The sequence below is a fragment of the Megalops cyprinoides genome, chromosome 11 (genome assembly GCF_013368585.1).
Source record: "Megalops cyprinoides isolate fMegCyp1 chromosome 11, fMegCyp1.pri, whole genome shotgun sequence".
Classification (NCBI taxonomy): domain Eukaryota; kingdom Metazoa; phylum Chordata; class Actinopteri; order Elopiformes; family Megalopidae; genus Megalops; species Megalops cyprinoides.
In genome coordinates this window covers 26,958,338-26,984,217 of record NC_050593.1, presented here as the reverse complement: position 1 = coordinate 26,984,217, position 25,880 = coordinate 26,958,338, and the positions used below count along the sequence as shown (strand labels likewise).

The following is a 25,880-nucleotide window of genomic DNA, read 5'->3' as shown; positions in this document are numbered from 1 at the left end:
GAGGTGCCAGTATAGGTTTTTAATTGCTTAAAGACACTTAACAGGTGAGAGATACACTTCATCTGGGTGTACTGATGAGGAATGTGTGGTGTGTGCATGGGTAATGAGAAATCTCAGTGCCTTTAAAACTGTCTTTCATCAGACTGACAATCACATTCACATTCTTTTCATAAAAGAAACTACATTTTTTATTGCATATTTGAGTCACAACAGAGTCACAACATTAGCTTGCTAATCGCAGCTCTGATCACGAGAGTGTTCTCCTCAAACACTCAGAACATCTTGGGACCAGAAAAGAACATCCTCACTTAAGTTCTGTGAGTCACTTTACTGCATGACTCATGCACTTCATACTAAAAACTGCATTCAGCTGGACCACACTGGTTTGTCACAAAACCCCTCCATTTTCTTCAGCATTAGGGTTTTTTTAAAGATCTTAGACTCTGCCTTTGAAAATGCCCTCCAGAATCCCTTCTTGGTGTGTAATAAACAGTAGCTGCCATTGCGCCTGTTTACCGTTGCCTGATATTGACAAGGAAAATTAATACCAAGAAACAAGCACAGGAGCAAATGAACACACACCATCTGTTTCCCCATTCAATAACCGGGAATACAGGATTCACTAAACTCACTCCTCACACTACCCTTAATTGTGTGGAAACACGAACAAGTAGAATAAAATGTAAAAGGGACATTTATACATTTATAATGAGAACAGCTTAACATGAACTTGATCAACGGAAAAGCAAAAAGTAGTTCAAGGTATCCATTTTAATAGATACAAAGGTCTATACATTTTATTGTTTAGACATCACAGATGTAGTGACATTGTATATTTGCTTGGCAGATATCCCTATTCAGGGAAACTTACGCAGATCACAGTATGAACATTAACCATTTATACATGAGGGCAGATTTATGCAGAGTATATTACTCAGGGGTAATATACCCCCCCCCCCCCCAGAAACCAACATTTTGATCTTCTGGTTACGAGCCCTGTTCTTTAACCTCTGTGGTAAACTGTTCCATGCCAGTACCATTGTTTTCAGCTGCTTACAGCTTTATTACCACCGAAAACTGGTAATAGTGAAAATCCAATAAATATGAACCAATAAGTTATCAAAATGGAAGCAATTCACTATTACATGCACAGTAGTTTTACATGCCTGCAGTTTTACAGAGCTGATTAAACTGAGTGAACATGCCATAATCTGAGAATCACGTGAAAAATTGGCAAATAAGTAAGAAATTTTGATGCATAATAACCTAACCCCAGTCACATTACAATTTTTTATCAATACTTTTGTTAATATTAATTTGTTTGGCAGATGCCTGGATCCAGGGTGATTTACATCTGACATATTATTGATTTATACAGCTGAATATTTGCTGAGGCAATAACAACCCAATAATGAGTTGAAGCAGCAAGGGTGATACAGGTCTTGCATGTAAAATAATGTGAAATTCTCTCACATTTCTGTGGTTATCTGTAGCTCTGATATATTCACTGCATGCTTCAACCCGCTATGACATCACAAACAATACAGCAGATAGCATACTATGTGGACTGAGAGTGTGTCTGGAAATGGAAAAGCCAATCACTTTTGCTGAGTGTCTTGTACAATGTAAATGTAAGTAGAATGTAAGCGATTGAGAATTTAATCCAGTCATAGTGAAGACAGTGATCAGTATGCATTGGAGACCCTTCACAGAGCTTTTATAACAAGACAGGTAGTGGGCTAAAGTATTTAATCAGGCTCACTGCTCCAGAGATTCTTCTCTATAACAGCTGTGAACCTGAACTCCGAGAGAGCCAATGACTATGCTAGTTTTTGTTGAAACCAATTTCTTTTTTCTTAATCTTTGTCCATTTAGTTGATCATCTGTATGCAGTGTTAATTTACTATATGGCCATCAACATGGAATCTGGTTACACCACATACATACATAAATTAACATGATAAATTGCCATGTCAATAAAACAATGACATTAATTGACTAAATGATCATCAGAACAAAGGAAAATGCAAATGAAAGACTCAGAAAATGTTTGTATGCAATGCCAGTGACTATTTATTTAATAATCAACTGCCAATTTCTCTGCAGTGATGCAGAAGGCTAAGCGAACAGTGCTTACTCGGTACTAAAAAAACATCTAGCCATGCCCCCTCAATAAAGTTTATACACTGAAACGGTAATATTTGCTTGGATGTGTGAACAATGGGGACAATGGGGAGAAATGGAGACAAAATGCACACTGAAACAATATATTTGTAGACAAATAAAGAATTTCATGGAAAATCATCTAAACACTGAAAAGAATAAACTGTTTACTTTATGTGAAAAAATGAAATAAAATAAATACTTGAATAAATAACTATATGAAATCAGTGAAAAACAGCACTGATTTGCTGCAATCACGTTATGATTTCGTTTTCATGCCTCCCAGCTCTGGATAAAAACACAAGCACAGAATATTTATTTACAAGTCATATGTATTCTTGTTTTTAAGTGATTTCCCATTGAATAACATGGATACAATGTTCAAAATCTGAATATTGTAACATGCCCAGCTGACATTACAGTTGGCCCGCCACAGTGGCCACAGATACAGACCGCATCTCGAGCAAAGCTTGTAACTACTAGTTACTACCATGCTAGGCTTTAAAAAGGCAACATAAAGTTTGTCCTCATGCTTTCCTTTCTAGTTTAATATCTTTTCATTTGATCAAAGCTAACACATCATAGAGACACAATTTATTATTATACATAATAAATGAAAAACAGAAGCATTTTAAAGTTTAAATAATCAAAACTCTGTTGAATGTTAGTTAATTCCCCTGTGTGAAGTGTAAAGCCTACATAAGTGTTCATCCAAAAAAACGTGCATATTAAATTATCTGTTTACTGCATTTTAATAAACTGAAATATTTCTCAAACTAACACAGCTCTTAGGGATGGCCATACAAAATGTAAAAGTTCAAAGTCAAAATGTGGACATACCTTAGTTTGTATAGATCATTCAGGCATCTTTGCATGATAGTCAACTCCTTTATTTAACATGATCTTTTTATAGTTTTTATAAAGAGGTTTCTTTGTCATATTTGCCCAGTAAACTGAACAAAAGGTCTGAGTCTAAGGAGGCCCTGGTTCATAAAATGCATTCACATATGTATAACATAACCCAGGCGTTGCTGTTTTCAACAAATGTAGCATGCAAACTGATTTTCATTTTTGCAGTCAATGATTCATGCTGTTTCTTGACGTTGGTTTTCTCAAACTGTACTCGGAAGGCTTCCAGGCCTTTCCCCAAATATCACATTTTGTTAGGTTAAGACACTTGAATCTAAACGTATACCCAGGCACTTTAAATTTGGGTAAACAGTGGCCTCATTTTTCCTTGCGGATTGTCACAAGGAGAATGAAATGTTACTTTTTTCAGATGGGAGCCTTGTTTGTGTGGCCTTTAACAAACTTGCCAAGAGATCTATCACAAAGGCCATTGATTCAACTGCTGCCTCAATAACAATGCATTCTTACTGCTTTCAGAGTCACAGCTCCCCAGTGAGGTAACAGTACAACTGAAATGTCAATCATTGGCTATATCTGCCAGGAAATTCACAAGAAATTATATTCTGAGATAGAAGAAAAAAACTGCATAAGCTTTAGCACAATTTACCCTTTACCTCTTGTAATATCCACTTAACATACCCATCTTTTAGGACCAAAGGTAGCTAAATAGTTCTTTTTCTGAGAATATACAGAATAATATATGGGACTGAGTTCACCTCTGATTCACTTCACTGTGTATTGAAGCTTGTGAGGGGTAATGTAAGGACACCTTATGTCAGGTTTGCTTCCCTGTTTAATTTGAGCAGAAGTGTGGTTGGTTTCATTTATAGCTGTATGTGAAACCTCTGACAGTGACATAATGGCACCAGGATGCAAATTAAAGCAGTGAAACTAAGACCGCTAAGGGAATTGAACTGTGCATCTGTGACTTCAGGCCCACCCCATATATATGGTAGTAGAAACAAACCACTCAAAATGAGCACCAAACTCCGGGTATGATGTCTTGTCAGGTGACACATTTGCCTTCACTTCAGCTGCCTTGTATTCTCTACATAGATATGCTTCCAAACGCACAGAGTCCTCCACAGATTGGCACATTGGCTTTTCAGTATGTTTCACTTTTACAGCAGGTAACTGGTGACAGCATTAAATAACACACAGGCAAGAACCCAGCACATTAAGTGTAAATTCTCCTATATATTCTCCAGCGAACTTCTGCTGAGGGTGAATGACAGGAGAACTAAGCAAAACCAGACACTTGTAATGGGAAATAAACAGAAATGATCTTGAATTCAATTTAATTAAAATGTACTGTTCTGACGCTAAGCAGAGGGTAACAATCAAAAATAGTTAAATCTGAAAGTACATCATGGTGCAGATCACTTGCAGGTGAACTTGAGGTTAAAGTGTGGTAAGTAAGTGCTTCCCTATTCTGATTCTTTGACCTTTAAAAATCTAGCACACATACAGTGGATCCCCAGGATAGAGACTGGGGAACACTGACGTAACCTAAATACTTTACGGGGCTGTAAAACCCAGCGTTCGGTGACACAGTGATCTCTGCAGCAGTCTTCTCTTTGCTGTATCAGTAATCAGCTGCTCCTTCTACAGCTTCACCAGAGCAGAACAATGCTGGCAGAGAACAGCAGAGTCAGCAACAAGCCTCCTGAGCAGCTTGCCTTGCAATGCTTGTACTGACAGGTATCCCGTTTCTACTGTTCAAACAGCGAGAAATAAAAAAACAACTATTATATGTAGACTGGAAATGAGTTCAGCATTGTGGGAGTTGAATGATCATATCATAGGCTTTGGAATGACAACATTTTGTTGGTGGGGGTTCAAAGGAATGGACTGACCTACATGACTATTTTATCATCATTAAAATTTTAGCATTGATTACTTTATATCCCTGGATATATGGACCTTGCATGTTTTATATTTTCTTTACTGTCTACTGCCTATACACATGACCCCCTTGAAAATGAGACACCACATCTCTAGGGGGTTTTATCTTAAAATAAACTGGAAATAAATAAATTCCACAAACAAACCACACGGTTTTTTTTTCTTCAATATAGAGATATGTGGTATGCTGGTAACCTTTCTAGAAGACTCAACACAGAATCCAAACATGCTATGGGACACATATGACCGTATATAAAGCTGAAACAACTGTTCATTATACCGTCTAATGGAACCCCATTCTAACAGTTAACGAACACTTAAATGAAACTAAGTATAGGTGGGGTAAAATAATAATAAATAAATAAATAACATGGAACAAGCTTACAATACATGACTGAAAGGCACCATGCTGTAGAACAAGACCAACGTGTTCACGGGTCAATGGATCACAGGCCTGGATGGGTTTTGCCAGTAGCATCTGACAGGTTCCCGGAGACAGCTGGGGCCAGAGCACATATTTCAGTGCTCCTTCCTGCCAGGCATGTAGCTGTGGGCACAGGCGAGTGTTGGCACAGCACGGGGTGCCAGACGAAATCTTGCGCCAAGAGTCCTCCCTCAATTAATCATCAAGTAAGAGCTGAATCAGTGGATTGGGGGGGACACGTATTATTTGCCCTCCCAGCAAGAGCTTGACGGTGGCAACGGCAGAGCTGAGTGGCCCTTCGTCTAGCTGCAATCCTTTCATTACACAGAGTGGCTATTAGGAGTCATGCGCTCTGGAGCTTACAGGCTTTTAGAAAAATGCCATGAAGTATGACAAATTACTGATATGGGTATACAGTTCTTTACCTTCACAATCACGAGTCACTCAAATTCAGAAAGCGCGGTATTATTTCTGAAGATGATAAGTGAGCGAACTGCATTTACTGCAAAACTGCTGGAGTTGAGGCCAAAAAACTGCATGAGTTTCTAAATCAGGGGAGTCGAATCAGGACTCAATACCTCAGCAATCAGCAACAATTACTAGTATGAATATTAACAAATTTGCAACTTTCTTGCACGCTTACTCAGATATTTTAAAAGTACAAACAAACAAAATCTTTGTCCATTTCTACCATGGTGCACAGATAATTTTGTCCACTTTCTGTAGTCCTACTTTTTGCCATGGCAGTCGTCAGTGGATAGATCAAATACCCAAGCACTTGGGTTCCCACCACAGCTCACTATGATTCTGTCCAAAATGGATTTCAGCATTGGTGCTCACATCCTTTGGCCATTGTGGCAAGTCTTGTAAGCTCAAATTGAGAAACCTAAAACTGAACACGGTTCTGGAAAAAATGTTTTTGACTTGCCAGACACTGATTCACAGCTGAGAGTAATCACTGAAGCTTGTGAACATCTGACACGCTACAAAGATCTTCACTTTCGAACCCATATCCTGTTTCAGCATAGGCAACTCATACAGGATGTAAGAAGGGCTACACTGTGTTAATGCCATACTGTGTGCAGTGTTTCCAGTAAAATCACATTTATTTTCCATAATTGTTTAAAGGTAGGACTTTAACAAGTACTTTAGTAACAGTAAGCAGCAACAGTAAAATATAAGTAAATGTAGGGCTTAGTCATTGTTTATTGTTGTAATAGTAAAATATTTCAATTCTCATTATTTGAACATAAAGAGATACACTCTAAAGTACATTACTCTGCTTGGACACACACTTGACAGATGCTCTTGGGAACCAATCACTAATGACTTGATGTGGACTACTGGACTTAATATACAAGCCAACAGGCTAGCCAATTAGTTAACAATATATGGCATTGGTAGACTTTATAGTAAAAGATGCTGACAGTAAGATCACTTTTTATCTTTCTACAGTTTTCTATGACTTTCAAGGACTATGGGATGTTTGACCGCTCTTCATCAGTTTTCTATGACGTTCCAGGGTGAAAATACTGTTGAAGGATTTTTCAAGGACCGTGGGAATCCTGTGAGTGTTCCAGTCTACAGAACGTCTGATCTTGACATCAGTACTCCGCGGTTTAATCAAAGCATATGAGAAAATTAACCAGAGAGACTGTTTGTGCTACATGAGAGGCATGGTGATGTGCTATACATGTCAAGCACTGGATTTCTGTATAAATCAGGACTCTAATCTCCCCTCAGACGAAGAGACTGTCCCTCAATCACAGCTGATCCTTCCTTAAAGGAGCTCAAGATTACAACAATCCACTAAATTCCTTGCTTGAAAACATATTACTGCTTTCTCTTAACTTTTTTTCTAAACCCCAACATCCACTTATAACAGCAACAAAGCTGACAGGGAAAAAGCTGCATGAATATTGAGAAAATAATGACATGTATTTGCTTTGCAGACGCTCTTATCCAGAACAATGTATTTCCATTTATATAGCAGGTTATTTACAGAAGCAGTTCTCAGGATATGTGCTCTGCCCAGAATAGTAGTAGAATAGCAGCAATCAACCAGGGAACAAAACCGGTAATCCTTAGACATGCTCTTTAACACTGTGCCAATCTGCCAAAAAGTATTTAAACTGAGGAACTTTAAGAGCAAAATCCGTGTTGTGAAAAAAATGCATTGTTGAAAATTAATTCAACTCTGTATGGGGATTTTTTAACAGTAAAATTTGTATTAGAACAAAATCAAATGCAATTTTCAACTCTATTTCAACAATATTTTTTAAAGACAAGAGATACATTTGTGAATACTGCCAAAGTGCGTAGCAATAAAACTGATGATATAAGTGTTGCACACTGTTAAATCCACTTAACTGTGTTGGAAACTTTATAGAATTTATATCATCACATAAAGGTGGGGGAGCAGAGTTATAGTCCATCTTCTGTATCTTAACAAAAAAATCCAGACTGGTTGGGAAAAAACAGTGTACATAATTTAAATACAAGACATTATATATCAGTAAAATATAAATAAAAATCTGTGATGAATATGAAGGGACATTCACAACCACTGATTCAACACACTTTACTTCACACCCTTCATAAGCACTCCATCATTAAACAAATGACCTTTTGGACTGTTAATATGACTGATTGCAGCTTCACCTCCCCCACATTTTCTTTAACAAGAGAGTGTGACAGATATGTCAGAAAGCTGTAGCAGCACTCCCTTCCCAGGTAACACTTAATTATCGAACCACCTGGATTACAGCTCTGGTTCAGCAGCTGTGACTGGCTGGATTAATGATGCTGGAAACGCAGCTCCCCAGACTTTCTGTACTCAGTGTGCCAGGGCACCGTCAATCCCGCCATGTAAAAAGCACTGCTTTAATCTGGGGAACCTTGACACCCACTGAAGAGGCCAAGGTAGTGAATGTGGAACATTCCCCTACCAGTCTCATGTTTGGTCAGGTTTTTACACACTGGCAGAGCAAGACAAAACAAGTCAAGATGGCATGAGTTTTACGGTCACGGGAGACAGGACAGTGCGATAACACCCTCTTTACGGGCACTCTGCAGGGATGAAATTCACTGAGGATGTTAACACTGCTCATTCATTTGGTCATTCTGTGATGATTTTATAGTATTTTGGTGTTGAGGAGTTATGAGCCATGAGGACATCCACTGATAGTTATCTGCAAATACATAAAATCTCAAGAAAATGCTTAGGACAGTAACCTGGTTCTGGCAAATGTCAATGGCTACACTAGACTGCACCAATATTCTTAGATGTGGTGCGTGTCTTGAATTGTCTGCATTTTGTATGTAAGGAGGTTTGTGGGAGCTGCTGCTGACTTCATCTTAGCTTTAGTGATGAGAACCCTTTTATTGGTTTGTTTCCATATGAACTAGGGAGGAGACGCCTGAAGCCTTGAATCCTTTCACTAACATAAGCTGTGTTTCCAAAGATGCCCGGTTACTGCATATATTCTTATCTGACACAGTACTGCTAACCCCACCAGCATTTTACATTCACTGTTTTGGCAAAGGATACAGCGGCCAAAATGTTTGTCATGTTTGTCTAGAAATAAATGAGTGAAGCTCTATGCAAAATTTGTCTATTGGCCTGCTAGGTTGGGGTTTTGCTGTTACCACAATAAGTGGTTCTGTCTATATCAAGTTCTGAAACACAATGAAAAATATAAACCATTTGCTTATTTTCTGGAATGAGCTACTGCATTAGCTCACTGGGACTAGGTTTATTAAAGGCACTTTTGAGCTATGGTATTTTACAGGGTAAACACATACTTCTGCTTGATGCACCTGTGCTGGAAACGAATCTGCAGTTGTACCTGTGGTTTGACAAGATAACCGTCAGCCAGAACAGTCGGTGCTGTGAGAATGTCTCTGCCACACTTCAGTTATAGCAGGGCCACAGCTAAGGTGAATCAGCAGGGAAAATATGAAAGTAGAATTTTGCACAAAAACTCTAGAATTTCCATCAGGGCAAAGGTGAACTCACCAAAATGAAAACGTTCCTAGTTTCCCCTTTGCCCCTCTTCGCTGAAGATTGATAAAACTTACAGCACCTAAAGAATGATGTACAGTGTTCTTGTCAATGCCAAAGCACGAGAATTGGCTTCTTGAGCCGGGGATTTATGAAGTAAGAGTCAGATGTGAACAGGATTAATTTCCTAAAATATGTCACCAGATGGAGTCTCATCTATCCTCTGCTCTGACAGCACACAACATGCTTTGGTTTTCAATGACCTCACAAAACCACACAGAGGCTTTATACAATGCACCTTTCAAATTCATTGAGGCCTGTTTACCCATATAGGTTCTGCTAACCTTGGCTAGACAAATTCAGTATTAAGTGGTAATGTAAATGGAGATAATCTCTCCATGGTAATGTTTCATTAAAACTACCACTAAGTAATTCAGGTTTATGAGCGACTGCCTTGATTGTTGAAGTTTTTTTCTTTTTTAAATTTTACGTCTTAAAGCAACATGTAGACAAATGCAAAGCACATAACACATATGCCAGCATTAACTGGATCTTATGTGTTCATTTGTTTTTCCTGCACAACGATTACAGGCCAAAACAAAACCATAATTATGCCTTTGGGGATGTTTTCAAGAGTTGAGCATAAGCATATTTCACAGACTGCAGGTAGTGAGGCTAATGACAACACAAACCTGCATGTTTTAAGTGAAATTCATTTCAGCATCTCTGGTAAAAAAAAAAAAAAAAAAAAAAAAAAACAGGCTGCATTACCAGGCTCCTGAGAGCACAGTAATCATACTTGTGTGCCTTAATGAAAGTGAGAGGCAGCAAGGGGTGTCATGCTCATCTCAATACAAAAATGCGCCAGCACAAGTCATACCTGACAAATGAACTAAATGAAAAATTTACTGCGTTGAAACCAGTAGCTCAGTGTGAATTGCAACACGATGCTTAATAAGGCATTAATAAGGCCCAGCATCATTAAATTATTAAAAACTACATAGTCAGTGGTTAGGGCAACCTTTATAAGGCCGGAGTTGGCAGCTTGGAAAAAAAAAATCTTTACAAGGTCACAAAGTACAAAATTGAAATAGATGTACACTCAACATGGCACACGTACATTATCATGTTGTATCAGATAACTAGTCTTCTTCACAGCAGCACATTTATTAACAATTATGCTGGACTAAACACTTTTGTGTTGGACTAAATATCAACAATGTAAATTTGACAATGTATAATGCATTGTTATTTATGCTTCATTAAGCATGCATGATATTACAGAGTGTTAGAGAATACTTCAGCATTATGTTTCATTGCCATGGGGATTATCCTGGCTTGTCAGGAGCAGGAGGAAGTGATATAGCACACTCTTACAATCTCAGGAGCAGCACAGGGGTTCCATACAGGAATTGCGGCTCTCCCAGAGTTTGCAGTGATGAATAAAATATGATGTGGGGTATTACTCTGCCAGGAGCAGGGCAGGAGTGTGGCCTCCCTCTGCAGTGTTAGTAATAATGGGACCTTTATTGCTGCTGCAGGTTCTTCATTACTCTGTCTCCCTGGGTAATGAAGAGATTATGAGCCTGAGCTGCACTGAAGCACTGTGGGAAATGTAGGCAGGGGCTATCACAAAGAGTGGCATGAAGTGCAGAAGCATGCTGAAAGATGAATGTTAAAGGCCTGAGACTGAGGAGACATGAGCTCTCAGTTCTTAGTGTTCTAAAAGCCATTATGGGATGCTATTGACATACTAGTGGTAACCTGTACATGGTAAAATATTGATCGACTCACTGGTATAGGTGTTATGTATGCTTGTATTAATACATTGGGCCTATCTATGGTAATTCAGCAACACTGCCTAAACTCTGACATCACCTAAAACTAGTGAAAAGGATGGAGCACCCAAATTCATTCAAAAGGAATGAAATCAAATATGACAGTGGCAAAAGCATTGGAAACGGTTTGTGAGTAGAAACACTATTTTCTGAACTGTCAATAAAACGAGTTATCCTCTAGCACACACAACAGCTAAGCATTTTTACTTGAGACAGAAAATATGGAAAGATCACTCCACATGTCAAACAATGTGGCAATACTGTGACGAAAGTCTGGAGGCATATGTCAAATAAATGTACTCCTTTGCCTCTTTGTCTGTAACTCGTTAAAATGTCAAGCAAGCACACTGCTTGATATGGTTTTACTGTCCACATGGTCAACAACCATTCATGCATGCTTACAATTGGGCCTCCATTTACCCAATATTTGGGATAACATCATAGTATGGCGATTGTGACCCTTATTTTTTATATATGCATAAATTTATATTTTCAGTGCTATCACTAAGATGCATAGCATGTGTCTAACATCAACTGGCCACTTCATACATCGCTACTCTCAGTCTATGATTGGATATTGTCTGATAAATATCTTGAGTTCCACTTGCCTTTACCTGCTATTCAACATCCTAGAGCAGTATTTAGCATGAGTTCAAAGATGATCTCATGTGAAAGTGTGAAGAAAAAAGCGTTCACTTTAGAAGTCTGGAAAAGTGGAAAATGTTGGAAAAGATCTGTACTTGTTGAGTTCTCACTCCCATATCAGCACTCATGGTCATTGACTTCATCTTCAACACTGGTTAAAGGTTACAAGTCCAAATTTTATTCAAATGCATAATAATACCTGTAGAGGACAAATAGCTAACTTGTGAGACTGAAACCTAAACCCATGTGTTTCACAGATCCTTGGAGCTGTCTGTGTTACTTTTCTATTTACAGTGGTTTTTCTTGAGAAATGAAACCACCGTGAAAAGGAAAATGGTCGCGCAAAAAGAGAGTGTCACCTTTCTCTGCGAAAAAGCTTCTCTGATGGTGTTACTTTCTCACATGACAGCAGGAAGTTCATTACACTGTAATTAATTAAGCTTGTGAACATTCTGGAAAATCGGTGGGGCAGCAGTTCTCAGCCAGGCACGGCTGCATGACAAACAAAGCGTTCTGGTCAAGCACAGCTTCAGCTTGTGACTGGATGAGGATGGCAGGGGAGCTTTCAATCATTAACAAAAAGGGCAAAAAAATCAGAATAAACCAGCTGCAGGAAACACAGCACTAGCAGTTTTTCCTTTCCTCCACCCTTTGGCAATCAAGGTGACTTCGAGCTACTCTGAAGCAAATTGCTCTTACAGAGTCTATAGCCCGGGGGTAGTGTGAGGGGGGGAAAAAATGCACATATGGTTCATTCCAGTTCACGAATACCCCATTGACAACAGCTTTAAGCTCTCTGAGAGGCAGAGATACAGTTATCCTGCTATGCAAACCAGCAAAACAGAGCATTTTATAGGCCTAAGTCATAAAGGTATTTTTTTCTTTTTTGTTTACATTTTCACTACAGAACAGAATAAACATCTTCAGTTCCTTTAACCTTAGCATCTCACTACTGTCTGTCTAATTATGTAAGACAAAACTTTTTTGGTGTGAATAAATCTTGTTGTAAAAAAATGGACTAGATTCTGATTTAATTAGGTCTAGCACACAGTCAGCGCACAGACCATTTATGTCAGGAAGGTATGCACACAGAGCAAAAGAAACCAGCAAGGAGTATTGAGACCAAGGTGTATGATAATGCAGCTAGGAGATAAGTGAATGCAGAATGTAGACATTTTTTTCTGCCTAACTCAAATCCTCTTCACACTTTAGTGTGTATTTTTCTCTTGCAGGACTTACAGGGCTAACAAGAACTTGTTACCACTGTTGCATGTTAAACACAGAGAATTTAAAGGTGAGGTTTTAGGCAGCTACAATGCATAAAATTCTCTGCAGAATCACCAATGTCTACAATGAGTGGAGTGCTGATAGCGTTGCTATAAAAAGCTATGCTATAAAAAAAACTGAACGCATAGGCCTCATAACATCTTGAAAATGTACACTAAAACACCTCAAAATCACTATCAACATACTAATAATTCAACAGCTCAGCTTAAATTCCACAAACAAAAGAATCTCTCAGCAAACTTTACTACTTTTTCTATCCTAGACAGGTTGCATGACAAAAAAGGAAAAAAAAACACTCAAAACACTCTGAGATCCTTTAAATGTATCCCAGCCTTACTAATGTCTGCTTTTATATTAAAATGCTTTTCTCTGAACACCATCCCAGGAAGACAGCTCTGAGCGTACTCATCCTGAACACTTTGGAGGTGAGTAGCAAAGATTTTTTTTTTCTTTTCCTCCCTGACTGGCAGTACGCTTTGCCAAGGCCTGCCGTTCGTACTGAGGTGATCTGCTCTGACGCGTGTGACCTTTTAAAGTTAGCCCAGCGCTCCGCTGAGAGGGTGGTGCCGTGCTCTGTGACTCAAGTGGACAGAGGGCACTTTCAATCTCTTTTCCAGCACACAAATGAAAAAAAAGCTTGTGGAAATCTGCCTTCCTGAATGAAACATAGCCTTTTGCAAAACCCCATGACCCGAAACAGTTGCTACCCTCTCACATTCACAATTTTTTGGAATGCAGTCCGCTGAAAGGGTGAACCGATCTGCAATGTAACCCACCTCCTACTGCTGCAGTCATAGCCAGATTACAGCTGCAAAAATTAACAGAATCTGAAGAGCTTTCCTGTGAAATCACCTGAAAAAGACTGCAAAGTGGCTGCATATTCTGCTTTTTACATGTAAATAAGAGAAAGAAAACCTTTCACCCTCAGAGGGAAAGGAAATTCATCTTTTTGCTTCACCCCCAAACACGAGAGGGCAGGAGAGAGGCACAGGGTTAGCCACAATGCAACACCCCTGAAGCAATTTTTGGGGGTAAAGCACACTGGCTGTCCATAGCAGACAGCTCTCCAGTTGCTAGGCAAATGGCCTAACCTCTGGACCACTGTGCGTGTATTCCTACATTGACTGTTAGTTGGGTTAGAAGGTTAGCTTGTTAGATGGTCTAAAAAGATATTCCATTCAATAATTCTGATTTTTTCCAAGGCATGAAACATTTTACTTTACATCTACTAATTCTGGTTTGTTAACAACAGAAGTCAGCAAGTTAGTGTGCTAGCTGTTTCAGGTATTATTGAACTGAGGGAGGGACCATACTGAATTGCTCTAGCTTTGCTAAGATAAAAATTTATGATGCGTTCTTGTGAAGAGTAAATCACTTATGTCAGTAAAAAATGGCATATCCCTTCCACCTAGAGCTATACAGATCTTTTTTTAAGCAAGCAGACATGAACCAAAATCTTATGTAGATCAGCCAGTGTTTTTTCTGTTTTGGGAAAGCATTCTACACTAAACACCCAACACACCCCCAAATGTTTAATCAGTTAGAGTGAAAAGAAAACAAAAGCAGCCCAAAACACTGCAGCCCAGCACCACCTCCTCATGGTCACACCGCATGGCCCAGTCATGTCACAATCAAAAACGGCCACCATTTCAACACTGCAGAGTTTACATTTTTAAAGAGCAACCGAGTGTTTGCCAGACATGATTAATTTGTGCCAAGCTGTCACCCTCTTCAGACGCAGTCATAAATACGCTCCTGGAACAGAGAGAGCAGAGAGAGTGAGGACTGAGGAGTGCGGAACTGATGCTATGGCTGTGAAGCGAGCCGCTGTTCCACCTCGCAGGCGCTTTCCTGAGAAAAGGGAAACACTTAGCACTGCAGGAATAAATCACCCACTCCAGCCTTCGCAGTTTCGAGTGCTTTTGTATTTTTCTTCATCAAAAGCAAAGGGAAGAAGAGTTTATGTGCTGCGCGCCACTGCAGCTCCTGCACCAGCGATAAGCAGGTTTCTCTTACAGCAGCGGGGCTTCTCCGTGCCAGAGGAATTTTATGCCCTTTTTTTTGGATTTTGGATTCAGCGGCAGGGGGAAACGCTTCTTGCATGTTTCGATCCCCGACCTTCATACACATCCTACTCACTCTAAGACCTCTCCCTGACATTTAAAATGAGATTTGTTGCAGTGATACCAATATATATTGACAATGCTGGTAGTATCACTATGTACTATCACATGTGACAATAACTCACTGTAGGGAATCAAACTGTACAAGCAATTCTCCTCATACCATATGATCCGTTCATGCATTTATCTTAGCACAACATTTTAATCATTTATATGATCAGTCAGGTAAAACCAGTTAGAATAGTGAAGACGGCAATATGACTGAAACTCATTACAGTAGTACAGTCTTACAGTATTACGTCCTTTGCAATAAATGATAAAGGCAGCACTAATTCATCAAACTGCCTGCCTTAATTTCAGGAACTCTTTTTACAAGTAAAGATTGACATTACTTATTTAGGCCTATGCACAATAGAATGAAAGTCAAAATACACAGTGGTCTGAACTGAACAGGCAAACCTATAAAAGAACTGAAAAACAATGGTCAATACCTATTTTTCAGAATCAATACTTACCAAGCCTTTTGTATGGTATGTAGAGATGGAGAGCTTCCATTAATTCAGACTATGACAAAATGGCTGTTGAAATTAATGGTATCTATTCTGACTCATCCTGTGAAATAAAAGTGTAGGTAAGCCCAAGTCTGTGATAGCAGCTATTGACATTGTCTATTATTGGTCCCACCTTACCCTCACTGGCTGTCATTCTCTCCTTTACAACACATAACGCTCTACATCCAGGGGGGTCATGTTTTCCTGCCATGAGGCTGTCAATCAAGAACTTGAAGGACAAAGAGCTGACACTAAACTACCACTCCAATGTCAACTCCAGTGAGCACCGCAAAGTGATTCAGCCACAGGGACTCCATGGCACATTACTGCTTTTACACAAGACAAAGAAATTAGCAGTCAAGGAGGTGACTGTTAACAGGTTTTTTTCTTACCCCTATCGGTGACTTACACTTTCGATTCCCTCAGGTGAATCAGCCCCACAAAGAGGCAGCAGAGAGACTTTCCAGTGCTCATGCATTTGACTTGATGCATATGAATCTGAACAGGTGTTTCACTTGGATGGTGCAAAGGAGCGCTTAGTGACAGCACCTGGATCAACACAGTAATCCCTCATTATTCAAAAGAAGATACAAACGACTGTCAAAATAAAGGAAACACCAATATAAACTGTTGTAATGGGGCGTTGGGCCACCCTGAGCCATCAGAATAGCCTCAATGTGCCTTGGTATAGATTCTATAACTGTCTAGAACTCCACTGGAGGCATACAGCACAATTTTTTTCCATCAGAATTTCCATCATTTGGTGTTTTGTTGATGGTGGTAGAAGATACTGTCTTAGGTGCCCCTCTCATAAGCATTCAATTGGGTTGTGATCCGGTGACTGACATGGCCACGGTATATGGTTTACATTGTTTTCACACTCATCAAACCATTCATTGACCACTTGTGCCCTGTGGATGGGGGCAATGTCATCCTAGCGGAGACCACTCCCATCAGGACAGAAATATTTCACCACAGGATCAAGGTGATCTCTCAGAATGGCTTTGCATTTACTGGCATTTACCTTGCCCTCTATGGGGGTGAGTGGACCTAAACCATGCCAGGAAAATGCACCCTACAGCATAAGTGAGCCACCAGAGCCTTTCACCATGGGACACAAACAGTCAGGCCCGCAGTTTCTTTTGGCGTGCCCCATACATGCACTCATTCACTCGCTTGTTGAAAACAGGAGGATGACTCATCTGACCGTATGACTTTTTTCCACTGCTCAGTGGACCACTGCCTGCGTCCTTTGCACCACTTTACTTACAAATGTTATGTGCAACTTGCATTTTTATGGGGTTTACGCACTGCAATCCCTCTCTGTGAACCTCTCAACAGACTGTTCTCGATGAAAAGTGCTCATGCCCTACATTAATATTTACAGGTAGCTGATTCACAATCGCTTGTGCGTTTTGCCTTGCATATCGAACCAATGCATTGGCAGCGTAGTCGGGGAGTATGAGCTTTCAACTGCAGTTGCCCCTGAAACGTCAACAAGTTGAGCCATCTTCATCTCTGAAGTTGCTGCCCAATGTGCCCTTACAGTCACCCCTCTCTCTCAAAGTCACTGAGATCTCTTCTTCTAACCATGACAACTAAAATAATGGGCAACTGGGTGTGCCCAGAATTTTAACACATCACCCCAGGCATGACGTGGTGTTAATTGCTTAATTAACTCAGGAACCACACCTGTGTGGAAGCACCTGCTTTCAATATATTTTGTAACCCTCATTAACACAATTAGTTCCTTTGTGCAGTTACCTGCAGGGGCGCTTCTAGCTATTGAAAAGATCAGGGGCTTGCCTGGGGCTTGTCTTTTTTTTTTTTTTTTTTTTGAAGGGAGATCTGCATCGGTAGGTTGGGAAGGTTATACCTACCTTTATAATAAATAAATATTATCACACCTGCACGCTGCAAGTCAAGTACTGCTCTGTTACACAGTCTGTTGTTTTGCTATAAACACCTCCTTTTTCATGGCGAAAATATTCAGGGCTAGGTTTAAAATATGCATGGCTATAGCCCCCAATGATCAGACCTAACGACACCAATGGTTACCTGTATATCAAGCATAAACAGAATTTGTTGTTACTATGTATGGTTTTATGGTTTTGTACTTTCGTCCGGTTATGATACAGATAGTCAGTGAATACAGTAATAAAGCACTGCACATGATGGTGGTGCTGTTTGTGACAGGAGGGATGTGGCATGGGATGAGCTTGCAGTGGTATATGAGCTTGTAAAGCTGCACAGCAGGTGGGAATAGGAGAGGACTATCACAGTCAAATAGTCATAACTGCCAAACAGCAAAATGGGGAAGTATGAAGGATTACTGTCATTTAGACCACATTGAAAATGCAGAGAGGGCCAAGACGGAGGCACTGGCCTCTGGCTGTTGCTCTCTGATCAGGTCGTGAAGGCTTCACATACACTCACCTTGAATTCAAATGGAAAAGCCTTCACCCTCCAGCCTTCTCTCACTCTGTGGATTATGCAAATGTGGAAGTGCAATTCAACGCAGGTGGGGGGCACCTCGCGGGGATGGGTTTTCTGTTATCAACTCTGGGGTCCAGGAAGTACTTGCCAGGAAGTTCTCTCATTTAAATGAATTGTCCCCTCCTTGTGGTCAGAGGCCCCTGTGCTTGTTCATGGACATCAGTTTAGGGCAAGAGCATAGATCCCCGTTTGCATGTTATATGGTTGTGAGAAACTACTTGTCCCTGGATCTACCAATGCTAAGTTGGGTGAATTGCATGTAATGGCATGTTTTATTATTTGACTTTGGCCCTGATGACAAATGGAAATGGTATCATGACAGAAACATAAGGATTTTTGGTAGAACTGGTGAACAGCTGGGAGAGGATGCTTCTTTCTACCTCTGCATAAAGCCGGCTTTGCTTTATACACATTACAGGGGCCAAGTCGGAATCAAGCAAACTTAATATATCCTTATGAACACAAAGAGGTGAGACTTCAAATTTTGACGTCACCACGAGGATCTGCAGACATCTGTGGATATTTTCATGCTTAAACTTCAAGTAGGACAAACATGGCTACCCTCACCCCTGAAACGAAAGGCTGATAATACAATAAAGTGTCCCAGCGAGTTTTACGTGAGAGTTCTTCATGCTTGGCACTTGGTTTTATTTTGATATTATTTTAATTAAAGCTTCAGTAACTTCAGTTTAACTACAAATACATTACAAGTCTAGCCACCTTATGACAAACTCTTTATGATTCATACCCACAAAGTACATTATATTTGTAGTGATATGGGGGCCACAAATAAATAGCTATGAGCATCAGGAGTTTTCATTCCTAAAACGAAATAAACAGTTTACAAGCACATAAAAACTTTGTTTTGTAACTGCTCTTGCACCTGTGCCCAGTTTCAGAGTATGTAGCCAGTTATGGAGTATTCCTACTTAAATATTACAGAGGCAATTCACAAACAGGAATAAATGAATGAAATGTGAAGGAAAATATCTCAATTCCCACAAAATGCAAAGCTGAATCTGAGCTCAGCGTAGATTAACCTGTCACAAAGGAAACATTAATCCCAGTTTAGGAAATGACTTAGCCTTCACTTTGCAGTGAGGCAGGTGAATAAACTCACCTTGTTGACAAAGCAGATATTTAACATTTTCTTTCCAGCTGGGTTGATCCTGCCTGACATCCAGACGAGCCTTCATTGAGAGGCACATAAGTGGTTACATTGTCTATAAACCATGTAAATATAAGGACATTTACACTAACACCACTGAGGCCACTGGCCACTGTGCTGCCTTGTCCCCAAAAACGTTAGTTAAAATAGTCATAAGTCAATTCCTTGATCAGGTTGTAATGTCTAATGACATAAAGTAGGCTTGCAAGGCTGGACACATGTAGGTTCTGTGTGGTCCAATGACACATGGCCCAGGAACAAATACTATTTTACTTTGGAATAAAACCAGACAAAAGAAGAAGAGGTGATAGCTTTAGATTTTTTTTGCTATAGCAAAATAACATCCACTCTCCGGTTTGAGATTTCTTTTGATGGAAAATGTTGGTGTTGCCAATCACACAATGAAAAACTATTCATATGACCTATAACTATTAACATGGCAACCATCAATCATCTCCCAGTTATAAGTCTAGCTCCAGCTATGACCAAGCCCTGCAATTATGAAGAACATGGTTGCCCATGGTCATTCATATCCCTGATGCTTGGCTGAACTCAGGGACTAATTGGACAGAGAAGCTTCCTTTGAAATGTACATAATAAATGCATCAATTGAATATTTAAATCTGTATGCTTGTTAAAGGACATCACTGACAACCTCAATGCTTATCAATAGGTAAACAAAATGCTCTCACATATATTTTATGTAATTATATTATCAGATCACTTGTATTTCTTTTATCCATATTAAAAAGCAATTCTCAGATAACATAAGAGTGGTGCAAATCATATGGTGCAGGGACATGCTTTGCCCTAAACCCAACAAAAGAAATATGATAATTATGACAATTGATGTATGCTGAAGCTACAAAGGCTGCCTCTTTCCCCCTGAGGTATTATGTACTAAGTATTAAAAGAAAATACAAGTTAAAATGTTTGGGCCAAAGTGACTTCGCCTGTTGTCAGGACAAAGAAAGGTCACTCTGGAGCTCAAATTGAACTGCACATGTAACATATATATCAAATACTGAAATCCTAAATATAGGTGGGGGGAGTGGGTGAAATTGTGGAAGAGTACAATAAATCTGTAGCACAGGCACCTTCATAATTGCATCCTAGACTCCCGCCTGTAGATGTAGCTTCACCGTCTGCTACCGCTGAAGTGCTGAGTGAGATGAATTGTCATCTAAAACACTGCTGTCCTCAAAATTAATTGGTCCATGGAGTCTAACACTTACTCAGTAAACATCAAATATCTTATTACAGCTACCTGTTCTCCTGGGGAACATTTTTGTCTCAACAGTCTTAGGTACCAGTTTGACCAGCACAAGCTTTACCTACTTTACACGTCTCTAAATTGGCCAGAGTTGACAGTAAATAATTACAGTTTCAAAGTGTTCTGGTACTAGGACACATTCACAGAACTGCACACTTATTCCATCTTGAAATTATATTAACAATGTTAAAATATGTTTATTATAATTACACTATGTTTTCACTGTATATTTAAACTAACATTTATATTCATTCTATATTTATATTTTTAAAAAAGCAATTATATTAAGAAATGTTACTGCCTGTATTTGGATTTCAACAGAACTTTTGTCTCAGTACTAAAAATTAACGTATCTAGTACTTCTACCAAAAACCTGTTTTTGATATCAACCTAAAATGTATGTGGTGACGCCACATGTGCTTAAGTTTGTTTCATGCCTTCTGGCCTAGAGCTAAACTGCAGTCATTACCAGACCTGAGAGAGGTTGCACTGTGTAGAATCTGTTTATTAAAAAAATCCCAATTGCACTGACGCTGATAATCACAGTATGTTTTACCCAGATGATGCTCGTGTGAGTCTAAACAAAAGGTTGCGATTCACAAAGCTTCCTCAGAGTATAAAACATACATCCTTGCGACAGATGCAGAAAATACATTTTGTATTATTTGAGTATTCTCTGTCATGAATAAATATTTCCCCGGTAGCCTAAAACTTAACCTCTTCTCAATGTCAGTTTTCGTTAAATGCCTTTTTAACCATAAGCTACTAAATCTGTCACAAAATGAACCATTCTAACACAAAATTAAGTGCAGTTTAACGGCTGCCTTCCTAAATTACAAAAACCTTTGATCACACGTTTCTGGCATTTTTCAAAGGAGTGGAATTTGAGCTATCAGAGCGCGCAGCTGACGTTTCTAACATGGTACATACGTTATTCAAAACTAAGTTGATCCAAATATAATCGACGATAAATTGCATGACCAGCTCAAGGTGCAGTCGAGGTGTCCTCAAACAAGGAGTGACAGAAGACCTTGGCAACGCTTGACAAAGCTTTTCGACTAAAAATCCAGAATCCATGCTAATCATATAACTTCCGACAGCATTTTTTAATGTATTTCTACTGCGCGAAAGAATGTAACATACACAATAAACACACTGTCGCCTGTGCCAAGGAGGAGGGGTTTACCTTCGGTTTCTCTGCGCTTCCTTCTTGTCCATGATGACCGGCACGCAGTTGGTGAGCTCGGTCCAGTCGGCGTGCAAACCGCAGCTCCAGCCGGTGGAAAATCTCGAGAACAGCCAGGACTCCTCTTTACCGGGTCGATGGCACGTGCATTTCTTCTGTCCCGGTTTGCAGTCGCACGGCTGCTCTAAGCGAATATTCCTGACCAAGTGTCTGCCAAACGTGGTCCCCCCGGTTTTTTGGATGTGCAGAAACACAATCACGTCGTTTCCTCTGATATCAAAATCCACGTGCCGCTTTAGGTCTCTCTCGGTGAAGTTAAATCTGGACAGAAATTTCGGTGGGCAGTCGTCTTCCAGCTCTTGGTCCCGATAGAAGTCGTCACTTAGCGGATATTGGGTTGATGGAGGAGTCACCCCCATCAACTTCTCCCCAGTCCTGAAGTGGCAGGAGTTACTACCAGCGGGGCAAATATACTGATACCCTATCATCACAAAAAGAACAGCTAAAATCGGAACCAAGATCATCTTATTGGACTTGTCATCCATGGCAGCCCGAAGGTATTTTTCATGCCATAAGTACAAACTGTAACACGCAGTCTCTACCAGCCACTCTCTGTCTATCACCTTTCTCTAAAGCCATCGCATATTGTACTGTAACTTAAAATATGCCATTGTCATGTATAGCTTTTTTCATAAATCAAAAATCCTTGCGCTGATAGCAGGAAAGCATGCGATCATGTGATACTCTTTGTGGAGGCACGCACATCAAAGTTCTGAGGGGACTTTCAAGCGTATGCAGTTGATTACACATAGCAAACTTTTTTTCAAATATTCACATGATGAAAATTAAAAAATGCGAACGATATCTTACGATTGCAGTAGTTTTCCCAGCAGTTGTCAAACTTGACAAACGGCGTCTCGGCGAGGTGCACCGCTCGAGCTAACACCTGAAGCGAGCCATTCGGAATCCTTTGATGGTGCGTTTCTTTTACAACAGAAATTCAACATGATGCATTCTATTTTACATGTTACATTCACACCAATTGTTTATCAATGCGCACAGAAGCATACAGATATTGCATTTTGCAAACGCCAGTCTCATTCCAGTTTCAATGGGTGCATAATCCAGGGCAAGCACGTCATAAACAGACGATTCAGCATCTCGAGGGAGTGGGATCTGTCCAGAACACTGTGGACTATTGAAACATTAATCGCAGTTTAAAATGTCAAATTGATTGGAGTCGAAAACTCACCAAACAAAATCGTCAATTGGACATTTCTCTTCCATTTAATATCTTGCAACGTGATACAATTCGATATACGTTCAATGTTCTGTTTTTTTTTCTTTCTTTCTTTTCTAAAACCCGTTAAAAGGTCTCCCGCGTATCTGCACGTTCGGTTCCATCCAGCGTCATGGTCTGCACAGACCTGAAAAAACTCATGCTCAGAAATTTATCAGAAAGCAATTGAAAACGGGCTAGTAGGAGCCTCTTGTAATTAGCCAATCGTTAATCATGTACGATGAAAATTCAGCCAATAGTTATTCACATATTTACGAGGGATCCAATGGCCACCCAAAAAATATAATACAAATTATTAAAACCAATACTGTCAGCCAATCACACAGGGGCACCGCGGGACAGAGCCCAATGCAAGAACTAGATACAGACAGTCAGCGAACTGCAATTAAATTCACTGCAGCTGGCTGACTCAGGCTCGTGTACCAAGAGAATCTTGGGATTGCTGGAGTGTACAAGAGCTGTTTCATAACACCTGACGATTTTATTTCCCACAGACGCGTCTTCATTGAGTGACTATTGTCCTGACCACCCTCTCCATTGAAATGCCCAATTGTCAATACGATAAAATAAATTGATTGCATACATTTCAGCACCATGGACAGATCTAGCAAATGTAATCAGTGTACAATGGTCGTTGATCCTCTCACTCTTGCTTTTTTTGTGTGTGTGTGTTGTTACGACCTGTGTGTGTGTGTGTGTGTGTGTGTGTGTGAGAGAGTGAGAGAGAGAGAGAGAGAGCGTCGCATTATATAAAATGATACTCCGCCCTGTCTAATTCGATTCTTAACTTGTATGTTCTATTCCAGGAAAATAATTGCAGAGCCAGTAACCCCAGTCAGCAAGTAATAAAAAGGGCTGCATTTCTGAGCAAAGTACAGGAGTCAAAGAAGTATGTTATGCTTTAAATTTTAAACAAGGGCTACGCCGACTGACACAACAAATAAATACGAAAGGACTACATTCAAACGACAAACACTAATTATGCTCGTAAATTGTTGCATTCAAATGTGATTATTGCCAATATAGACCTATATAATTTGTGTGTTTCAACCGATGGATCGTAAGTATTATAAAGTCATTTTATTCAACATTTTTAGAGAACATTTTAAAAGCAGATACTATTTGACTATTTACGCGCTTAACCTCTAGAACTCATACTAATTAATTCATTTAACTCCCAATGGTAACTCCATGCCACTAGTCTGAAGCGGCCAAAACAGACAAACGAAAAACTTGGGTATGGGAATCTTGATATTCACTTTTCTCAGGGCGACACAGATGAAAAAAATAATTAAAATACAGTACCATAAACTAATCCTACATATGATACGTATTGAAAAGAGGGAAGGGAAAACTCGTTGACACTGAATATATTCGTGAATTGAGAAAACACAATAAATAAATAAATAAATAAATAACCAATGCAGGGTAAATTCGTAGCCATCTGTATACTACAATCCAGCCAATGTTTCAGCGTGCAAACCGCGTTTCTTGTAGGCTACTGCCGACCCCAGAAGACGTGTATAGCTGTCCACGTACATGCCTGATAAAACTTGGTCGTCTTCACCCAAATTAGACACTAAAAAGTTATTCTGTGTAATCTGTTTTAATGAGAATACGCAGATGCTCTTCTGCTGTGTAACGTGCGACCTACAAAGATTCACACAACTTTTCTTACGATGCGGTTTAACATGAAAAGGGGGGAAAAGGCGGAGACTGAATTAAAGTGAGAGGACCTAAAAATGGCAGCGGCCAGTCAAACCGGGGTAAGGAGAGAATTTCGTAGCTATAGTAATTTAAATGAACAGAAACAGCGGTTACACATTTACAGTTTAGGTGAGAGTGAGAGGTTTTATTGCTCCGGTTGTACGTGATGGTACATGCAATGTTGGCTACGTTCTAGTAACAGTTATCGTATAATCTAGCTCGCTCGCTAGCTAGCTAGCTAGCTTCAGTACCAGAACAGCTAATCAAACCATCGCGCCTTAGCAAAGAAAAAGCCCTGACAGGGATCCGAGCGAGCAAAGCTTATTGACTCACTTAACGATTTAAATTTGGGGAATTACGTCTGTTTATTTGTCACTCTTTAGTTTCGTAGGTCTAATGGAAAGTGATGTCCAAAACCTCTGTGGCTGGTCATTACTCCATGCTTGGTCCGCTAGCTCCATCCTCCTATTGTGTGGTTAGAATATAGCTACGTGGCAAATGTAGCTAGACCTTTTTTTTAAAGAGCAAATTAGTTTCCTCGGGTGTCTTGAGAAGGGAAGAAAACAACTTCTGAAGTGAACTGCTATCTCATAACTCTTACAGAAACTGAAATCGTGCAGAGAATGAAAAAAAAAAAGATTGTCAAATTAAACAAAACGTGCAATGATTAAAAAGTGACCATATATGTAGGCAAAAGATAGAGGATTCCAGCAGTTTACGTTAATGAAAGCTGCAACTGACACTTTAAAGCACCTTCATCACTTCAGTCATCCATAATATACACAAGTGCAGTAAATGGATTGCATCTGAAGTTGAAATTCCTTCAGTAATACACAGGACTTGAGAACCAACAAACTATTTTATCCTGTCTTGTGTAACCTCTGCTGCATTGCATTAATTTA

The 25,880-nt window shown here is 39.7% G+C and overlaps 2 protein-coding genes across 2 annotated transcripts in view; one reads left to right on the top strand and one right to left on the bottom strand.

Annotated features, from left to right (window-relative positions):
* The window catches only part of LOC118786303 (heparan-sulfate 6-O-sulfotransferase 3-B-like), an 86,861-nt gene extending 63,482 nt beyond the window's left edge, over positions 1-23,379 (bottom strand). The window contains exon 1 of the mRNA XM_036541438.1: positions 21,972-23,379. Coding sequence (XP_036397331.1) covers positions 21,972-22,516 — 545 coding nt within the window. The 5' untranslated portion in view covers positions 22,517-23,379. The remainder of the gene's footprint in view (positions 1-21,971) is intronic.
* A 1,634-nt stretch (positions 23,380-25,013) lies between these two features.
* The window catches only part of uggt2 (UDP-glucose glycoprotein glucosyltransferase 2), a 56,273-nt gene continuing 55,406 nt past the window's right edge, over positions 25,014-25,880 (top strand). The window contains exon 1 of the mRNA XM_036540445.1: positions 25,014-25,037. Within this exon, the coding sequence (XP_036396338.1) occupies positions 25,014-25,037 (24 nt within the window). The remainder of the gene's footprint in view (positions 25,038-25,880) is intronic.